General features: G+C 40.8%; 1 protein-coding gene and 2 pseudogenes across 1 annotated transcript; 2 read left to right on the top strand and 1 right to left on the bottom strand.

Moving 5' to 3' along the window:
• Positions 1-648: 648 nt before the first annotated feature.
• Positions 649-1711, top strand: LOC127186931 (putative vomeronasal receptor-like protein 4). Its single transcript, XM_051143209.1, has one exon. It carries the CDS (start codon positions 773-775, stop codon positions 1709-1711), a length of 939 nt encoding a protein of 312 aa, XP_050999166.1. The 5' UTR covers positions 649-772.
• A 1422-nt stretch (positions 1712-3133) lies between these two features.
• On the top strand, positions 3134-3870 carry LOC127186930 (vomeronasal type-1 receptor 5-like; annotated as a pseudogene).
• A 3253-nt stretch (positions 3871-7123) lies between these two features.
• Positions 7124-7712, bottom strand: LOC127186929 (60S ribosomal protein L18-like; annotated as a pseudogene).
• Between the last annotated feature and the right edge of the window lie 1886 nt (positions 7713-9598).

Below are 9598 nucleotides of genomic sequence, written 5' to 3'. Positions count from 1 at the left end.
ACTAACTGATAAAATCACTGATCGGAGAAACCTGGGAAATCAAAATGATAGAATATGCCTTTGTTTGGAGTCCAAATAACAATGCCTAAACTAAGAGCTGAGATTTGATGTTTCCTTGGGAGCATTTTCTTAAGGAATGGTCAGAAAAAGCACAAAAATAGTGTCAGCAGATTATCTTTAATACCACACATGAGAAGATAGGTGATAGAAGTTAATTACAGCACCTCACTCCAGGCAAGGAGATGGAAAAACTATTGTCATCCCTAACCAATCTACATTGTTATTGATTGCCAAGGTCAATTCAGAGTTGGAGACAGAGAAAAGCCCCATGACATTCCCTGGGAATCAACCCCATTTAGGCAAGTATACTTCTTTGAGAAGCTACAATTTTCTATTAGCTCAGTACTTACTAGAGAGATGAGTATGTATAGGATGGCAAAGTAGACCTGAGAAGAGAGGCATCTAAACTAATATTCACTATTATGGCTTATAATCTTAGTGATGCTGTCCATTGGTTGCTTTCATGGAGAAAGGTTTAGAGATGATGGATATGAAGAACACTCTTCTGAAAAGGCAGTGAATGTATCCGCATGGTGCCCACATCCAATTGTCATCATCATCATCTCCAGGTCAGGGGAAGCAAGAACAGAAGGTGTGAGAACCAAGTCATGTGTCTGTAAACAGTGAGTTCTGTGCATTTACATATTATGCTGCTCATTTCACTGAAGAAGACAGAAAACCCACAGCATAAACTATACCATGTTACTTCCTTATGTTTTCCAGAAAGTTCTTCCTAGTTTTAGCCATGAAGACAATTTGGATTAACTTCACCCAGAGAATAATTTTCATTTCACTCTCAGGACTTGGTGTTTTAGGAAACATCTTTATATTTGTGAGGCATGTGCATGCTTTTGTGGGTTCTGAGAGAAAAAATACAGATGTTATTCTGATCCACTTGGCTTTTGTAAACACAATTATCATTTATTGTATTGGAGTCAGAGACATAGCCAAAATTTTTCATTTCAGAAACTTCCCAGGTGATGTAGCCTGTAAAATTGTAATTTATGTAGAAAGGGTTGCCCGTGGCCTCTCCATCTGCACCACCTGTCTCCTCAGTGTGGTCCAGGCTGTCACCATCAGTCCCAGGACCAGCCTTTGGAGAAAGTTCAAACCACAGACTGCATGCCATGCTCTTGCCCTTTTTCTATTCTTTTGGATCCTCAATTCCCTGATAAGCTCCAACTTGATTCACTACATCAGAGCAGGCAGTAGCATGAACAGGTCTGAGGTTGGGATATATACTGCATATTGCTATATGCTGCCATCCAGACACACAGTTAAGTGGCTTTTCCTCTCTCTCATGGCTCTTCGTGATGTCATCTTTCAGGGTCTCATGGGCTGGAGCAGTGGGTCCATGGCTCTCCAACTGTATAAACATCACATCCGGGTCCTCTACCTTCACAGCTCCAGCTCTGGAAATGATTCCAGGCCAGAAATCAGAGCTACATGGAGTGTTCTCACGCTCATGACCTGTTTCCTTTTCTTTTATTGGGCAGATTTTATTTTCTCTTTCTACACAGGGTCCACAGTGACTCATGATTCCACAATATTGTATATTAAAGCATTTTTAGTGCTTAGTTATGCTGTTCTCAGTCCCTTTGTTCTGATCATCAGGGATGTCTGTGTTGCTAAGTATTGCTGCGTCCTATGAAAATTAAATTCCTTTTCACATGCAGTTCTGTATGATCTAATGCTGGATACACTAGAATTGCTATGCTTTACCATTCTAATGTATCACAGCAGTAAACTGATTGAGATAATAGATTATTTCTTTTACAGACAACTTGTGCTAGGTAATTCAAGACTGGTTGAATCTATAGGAAGTTGGCAGGGAGTCTTATTATCTGACCATTCCACCATTCCTACCATGAGGTTTAGCTTGCTGCATCCTCCATCAGGCAATGCAGGGGGGCATTCAGTCACCCAAGGTAAAAAAATTATTTTTCCACAATCTAGATTTAAGTCAGATAAGGACCCACAATCTTTTCCTGCCTTCTTGCTCCCCCTGTTGTATTTCCCTGAACCCAAACTCCTTTACTTCTTTACAAAGGACTTATTGTGTTTCAGAGGCTGTTCTAAACCAATGAGCAGGAGAGCGACGAATGTCATGGAGCATACTGTATCTTCAGGTCTCTTATAAAGTGGAGACGACCAGGGAGAGAACCTCATTCACTACAGCTAGTAAATGCTTTTCACTCACTAAAGAACAGGTAAGAATAAACACTGTAAGGCAATTCTGAACACATTCAAGGAAACTGCAGGAGAAACATCTTTCAGCAGCAGTCATCATACTTTGGAAAAACACGCTCCATGTGAAAATCTCATGCCTGTGCACAATTCTGTGTAAACACACACACACACACACACACACACACACACACACACACACACACACACACACACACCAGAAATATTGACGACAGCTAGTAGCTCTCACTTATGTTCACTCATTAAGGTTTACACAGAGCATGTGACATTTTCCAGGTCACCTTGCCTCCCTCATGCCAGCCATGCACTCAGATATTAGGGGTCCATCCTCTGAATGTTGATCAGGCACATGGGTTTCAGCTGTGGACACAGGGACAGCAGACCTGAAGACAAGCTGCTTGCTGAAGCTGATGCAGTGTGTCCTTGTATGGCAACAGGACATTGGGACATGGGGACTCTATAGCCTCCAGCCCAGCAGAATACCAAGAGTCCAGATATAGCTTTGGCCCCAATCATACATGCTACCCATCCTGCAGCCTTCCTAGGGAGGCTCCTGTCAGTGTCCTCTTCACATTGCCTGGTGTACCCACTCCCTTCAAGAAATGAAAAACCTTAACTGCTACTGAGAAGTACCAAAGAGCACTTGGCAGGGGCACCAAGGCAACACTCCATCATTGGTCAAATGTTCAACTTCTCTAGAAGAGCACATGAAACAATCTGGTTTGGAGTTTCTGAAATAGTGATGATTCTTTCCTAAATTTAAATGTCCCTCTAGATTAAAAACAGCCTTAGGGAGAAGGGCTGGCCTAATACTTGTAAGACATGAATTCACTACCTTAAAGAGTGATAAAAGCATACATAAATTATTGTCATCATCTTAGTGTTGTCCAATATCATCATTAATTGTAGCACAGGGATTAAAGACATAGCCATAGTATTTTCTTTCGTACACATCCTTTCAGATATTAGTAATAAAACTGTGGTTTGACTGACAAGGATGGCATTGGGTCCTTCTGTCTGTATCACCTCTTCCATGTGGTCCAGGCCATCAGCATCAGCCCCAGAACTACCCTTTAGACAAACCTCAAACCACAGACCTTATGATAAATTCTTTGTTTTCTCTTCCTTTTTTGGATTGCTATTGTTCTCATAAGCTCCACCTTGCTCTACTACATCAAATATGGCAGTTGCTTGAGCAGGTCTGTACCTGGAATGGTCATTGGTCATTTCTATATGCTACCATCCACACATATCATCAAATGGCTTTTCTTCTCTCTGGTGGCTCTTTGTGATGTCATCTTTCAGAGTCTTATGTGCTGGAACATGAAGTTGAGGGCTCTCCACCTATATAAATATCACAAACCTGTCCTCTACCTTCAGAGCTCCAGGTTTGCAAAAAATTCCACTCCAGAACTAAGAGTTGCATGGAGTGTTCTCATTCTTATGACCTGCTTCCTTTTCTTCTATTGGGTAGATTTCACTCTTTCCTTCTGTACAGGTTTTACAATGACTCATGATTCTATTTTACTAAATATTAAAACATTTTTAGAACTTGGCTTTGTTAGTTTCAGTAGAGATGTCCATGTTACTAATGTAGTGTAGATATCATGTTCCATGTGTATTCTTTATGTGATAACTAGTTTGCTCTGATGAATTTTAGATGTGCATAATACTTACTGTAGCATAGGCTGACTTAGTGCTCAACACAGACTGACCTTGAGCTGTCTCAGCACCCCAAATGCTGGTGTACAATCAATCCACACCAAACTGCTATTTTACTTACTTTTGTAATGTAACAGAGCATTAAATTAAATATTATTTTTAAAATATTTTTTAAGGAGCTTGGCACTATGAGACCTTAAGACACCTTCAAGTTTTCCAGGCAGATAGAAAGTGGATTCTTATCATCTTCCCATTCTATCATGCCTGTCTTGTGACTTTTAGCCCAGGGAAAAATACTGGAAGATTTTTGTTAAAAAAAATCAATATTTTATTTCCCAAGAAAACCACAGCAGGAGAATGACACATGGTAGATAGCAGTGAGAAGATGACCTTTATCTGAGCTGAGCTTGCAAGGCAGAGTGAAGGTGACAGTGAGACTATCAAAGTCTCCATAGCCCAGGAGATTTGATCAGCAAGTGTTTGACATTGCTAAATTCCAAATTCAAAGAAAACTGATGTCCATGCTGTTGGACAATTGTAACCAGGTTAGGTCTTCAAGTACTACCACCTGGATCTCTGGCTAACTGGGCTATTAGGAGCCAGGCATAGAGAAGGCTTCAGTAAACATGTGGGCTTCCTGGAGGCAATCCACTGTTTCACAGGTTTACAATAGATGTGTTCTGAGGAAAGGCAAGGCCCTCAGAAACTATGCCCAAGAATAGCTTCCCACTGCTGATATGCCCTTTTCTGTGTTAGTATTACTGTGCCTCTTAAAAAGTTGAGATGGTGTGGAAAGGCCCTCACTGTGTATAGCATGATATGGTCTTAGGTACAATCTACTCTGGTCAATATAAGGATATGCCCTCTTGAAAGAATATTGTCTAGATGAATTGAAAATGATTTTTATAGGACTTCTGATTAGACGGGAGAATTCCAAGCCCCCTTTGCTGCACAAGGAAGCTGCAGTAATAGCCTTTGTGAACCTCCACGTGTCAAAGACATAAATCTCATTAGAGAGAGGGACAGGTTTGAGACAGCCTTATGGATTAAGATAAACAATTTGCTCTGGGTTAAGTCCAGAGGTGGTATACGAATTCTTGTATGCAGCATAAAGATAATTATTAGTGCTTTAAACTCTTTTTTATTAATTAGCTCATATTACATCTCAATTGTTATCCCATCCCTTGTATCCTCCCATTCCTCCCTCCCTCCTGCTTACCCACTCCTCCCCTTCCCTATGACTATGACTGGGGGGACCTTCTCTCCATGTATATGCTCATAGGGTATCAAGCCTCTTCTTGGTAGCCTGCTATCCTTCCTCTGAGGCCCAACAGGTCTCCCCATCAAGGGACATGGTCAAATGTGGTGCACAGGGGTTCTTATGAAAATCAGTCCCCAGTCTGCACTCTCCACTCAACTGTGGAGAATGTCCTGTCCATTGATTAGATCTGGTTTGGGGTTTGAATTTTACTTCACGTACTGTCCTTGACTGGTGCCATAGTTTGAGCAGGACCCCTTGGCCCAAATCTGCCCATCACAATGTTCTTCTTGTAGGTTTCTAGGACTCTCTGGATCCATTTCCCAATTCTCACATGCTTCTCTCAATGAGAGTCCTAATAGGATATCCTCCCCTCTATCTCACTTTCATGATAAGTAAAGACTTTTATGGGATGTGCCCCTTGGGCTAGTGTCCAGATATAAGTGAGTACACACCACTTGATTCTTTCTGCTTCTGGGTTAACTCTCATTATGATCATTTATAGTTCAATCCATTTGTCCACAAATTTCAGGAATTCCTTGCTTTTAATAGCTGAGTAGTATTCCATAGTGTAAATGTACCACAGTTTCTTTATCCATTCTTCAACTGAAGGACACTTAGGCTGTTTCCATGTTCTGGCTATTATGAATAAGGCTGCTATGAACATAATTGAGCATATGTTCTTGTGTGCTGGTGCATTATCTGGGTATATTCCAAGGAGTGGAATAGCTGGGTCTTGAGGAAGCCTTATTCCCATTTCTCTGAGAAAGCACCAGATAGTTTTCCAAAGTGGTTGTACTAGTTTGCATTCCCACCAGCAATGAAGGAGTGTTCCTCTTTCTCTACATCCTCACCAGCATGTGGTGTCACTTGAATTTTTGATCTTAGCCATTCTGATGGGTGTAAGATGGAATCTCAGAGTTGTTTTGATTTGCCTTTCTCTGATGACTAAAGATGTTGAGTATTTCTTTAAGTGTTTTTCAGCCATTCGATATTCCTCTGTTGAGAATTCTCTGTTTAATTCTGAGCCCCATTTATCAATTGGTTTGTTTGGTTTTGTGGTGTTTAATTTATTGAGATCTTTATATATTTTGGATACTAGACCTTTGTCAGATGAAGGGTTGTTGAAGATCTTTTCCTAGTCTATAGGCTGTCACTTTGTTCTGTTGACAGTGTCTCCTGCCTTACAGAAGCTTCTCAGCATCAAGAGGTCCCATTTATTAATTGTTGACGTTAAGGCCTGGGCTGTTGGTGTTCTGTTCAGGAAGTTCTCTCCTATGCCTATGTGTTCCAGTAGTGCTTAAACTCTTAATAAACCCAGGAATAATGGGCAGCTAAGGAATGTCTAATTAAATACAAATCTTGATGGTGGAATATATAAATTGTTTCACTGTTATACTTTGTCAGCCTAAGACATGTAAAACCACTATGAATTTATGGTTTGTAGATGTAGACAGTAGATGTTTTCTTTACTATGAGAAATATGTAGTCACTGAGCTTGTTGTGTATACGTCTTGTTGTAAAGGTCTTTTTTTTTTTAAGGTCCTACATGTTTGATGTATGACTGTGAGTTAATTCTTTTTTCTGACATAAAGAACTTTTGTCCTAGAAGTTTAAAAACAAGCTAACAATAAACTGACTTGAAGCCCTTGCTTCTTGCACTTGTATGAATATGTGTGTGTTTTATTTCTCTCTTTTTCTGTCTCTCCACAAGGTAAATAGTTTCCAGTGTTTCTTTGGCCTTATTTTAAAATTAGGTCTCTAGCTTCCAGGGGGCTTCTGTTCAATGCTTGAGTCAGCAACTAAGTTAAGAGGGGTGAAAGGGGTGAGGATTTTCTTCTTTCAACCCCCTGTTGCTCATGGCAGAAAATTGTCACAGCTGAGGGCACTTCTACTAAGAGCCGCCCCCTGACCCCTGCCACACAGCGTCATTAGCTAGAATGTCTTTTTCCCCCCAATACACAAAGCTTTGTAAAAACAGTAAGACCTAGAGTTAGTTTTGTAGCCACCTCTGGCACAATGGAACTTCCAGCTCCTAGAGAGGACATAGGGTTTGATGTGGCTGTGTGGGGTCCCTGTGGCCTTGCCAAAATGTGAGTACACTTCTTGGTCCTTTCAAGGACTAGACAGGAGCAGCAGGCTTTGGCTTTTAGAAGACCCCAGGCCAGCTGATCGAAGGTGACTGTCTTATAGCCAGCTTGAGCATGCAACTTTGGGCTGTCTGCTCACCTGCAGTGCACATAGCCCAGGCACTTCCAGAATCCTCAAATCATCTGTGACCATCCCCATAGCTGTTTTCTTCTCTCATCCCAGAAGCTCCATCTTTGGAACATGTGTGACAGGGACAGAGGTAGCAAGTTAGTGCAAGTCTTCAATAACTCTTTCAGCACAACCTGATTGAAGATGCAGTTGGTTCCTCTGGCCAGTAACCAGTATGGCTTGACTAGCAGCCTCAGGTGTCCTAGCTCTTGGGCTCCTAGCTCTGAACAGTTTGGTCCTTGTTGTGGCTAAGGTCAACACCCATGATGGTGCCTCCTGCTAGGCCAGGTTCAGAAAAGGTTTCTGCTGAAGTATTTTTATCTTTAATTCTTAGTTTAATTTTGTTTTATTTTATTTTGATTTACTTTTTTGTAACAAGATCTTACTATATAATGCTGGCTCTCCTGGAACTCACTATGTAGACCAGGTTGGTATTGAACTCACAAAGATTTGACTGCCTTTGCATCTGGCTCCCAAATTCCAGAATTAAAGCCATGGACCAGTACACCCAATATATCTCTCAGAGCATCTTAATATATCATATTTTCTATACCATGCACTGGAATCATATGCATATCAGTAACATTATATATCTTAGCACCTTATATCTATATAAATAAGAACACACAACTTCACACACGTAAGCATACACAGAACAATTTTTTAAAAGGGCCCACAGGCTTTGAATTTCAGCGAGGGCAAGGGGCTGGGTACATGAGAAAGGTTGGAGAAGGAAAGGGGAAAGTAATATGGTTATATTGTAATTTAAAAATAAAATAAGAATAAAAATATGTAATTTTGTCTTGCACACTATTTATTTGGGATATATTTGATGGTTCTTTGATTGAAAGAGTCATTGTGTATTCAGACATTTGATTTCGTTTGAAGTAGCATCTATGGAAAAACACTTCTAGCTTTATATAGCATTGTGCATAGGGACATTTACCCTAAGGGAGGCAAACACTCAGCTGATGTGTGGAATGTTGCATAAGGACGCGGGCTGAAGAACACTCTTAACTTCTGTTTGTTTGTTTTTTGATTTTGTTTCTTTCTGAGTTTTTTTTCTTGTTATTTTTATTTTGTTTGTTGGTTTGGTTTGGTTTTTCAAGAGACGGTTTCTCTGTGTAGCCTTGGTTGTCCTGGACTTGCTTTGTAGACCAGGCTTGAACTCATGAGATCCACCTGCCTCTGCCTTCCGAGCGCTGGAATTAAAGACCTTCGCCACCACACCTGGCTTCCTTTTCTTTCTTTCTTTCTTTCTTTCTTTCTTTCTTTCTTTCTTTCTTTCTTTTCTTTTCTTTTCTTTTTCTTTCTTTCTTTATTTTTGAGACAGGGTTTCTCTGTGTAGCCTTGGTTGGTCTGGACTCTCTTTACAGACCAGGCTGGCCTCAAACTCATAGAGATACACCTACCTCTGCCTCCCAAGAACTGGGATTAAATTTGTACACCACCATGCGTGGCCCCACTCTTAACTTCAGACAGAGGGAATGCATGCAAATAAGCATATGTGGATCAGCTCTATGCTACAAAAACTTAAGTAATAGACACCATGGGTAGGTTTGGTCATGAGAATAAAAGGAGACCACTGAAGAACTGAATGACAGATTATGGCAGCTTTTAAAAGTCACCTCTTGATGCTTTAGTTGGCCATGATTGGTAGGAAAAATAAATATTAGAGGAAAGTGTGAGAGAATTGTGCTAATGCAAGATAAAACTGAATGTGCAAGATCCTGATTGGCTTTGAGAAGAGTATGGCAAGGAGAGCCTTCAGAATGTGCTACAAATGCAATAGGAAAGGAGAGACAACAGAAATACTTCATGCTTCTGAGACAGTATTAGCAAGGCCAGTGAGAGGCCCTTAGTGGAAGGTGCTTTTAGAGCACCTTCCATCACCAAGTGGCAACTGTTTCAGCTCTCGCTATACCTAGTCATCTGGGATGAGCCTAGGGAAAGGGTAGCTTGGCAGACAGAAAAATGTGGCACCTCAAACTCAAAATCCCCATGCAAGAGCAGGTTCTCATGAACAGAGAGATTCAAGAGCAGGATGTCTTCATGCAGGATGTGATCAGGCAATCTCTGTGGATATCAACATGTGAGAACTGCTTATTTAGGTGGTAGTGGTTAAAGAGATAATAGGATTTAGTTGGCTTT

Source organism: Acomys russatus, chromosome 3, assembly GCF_903995435.1.
Source record: "Acomys russatus chromosome 3, mAcoRus1.1, whole genome shotgun sequence".
Lineage (NCBI taxonomy): Eukaryota > Metazoa > Chordata > Mammalia > Rodentia > Muridae > Acomys > Acomys russatus.
This window is presented reverse-complemented; position numbering and strand designations above follow the sequence as displayed.

Bases quoted from the DNA above. Each gene is read 5' to 3' on its own strand.
- LOC127186931 (XM_051143209.1), top strand. From the start codon at position 773: ATGTTTTCCAGAAAGTTCTTCCTAGTTTTAGCCATGAAGACAATTTGG.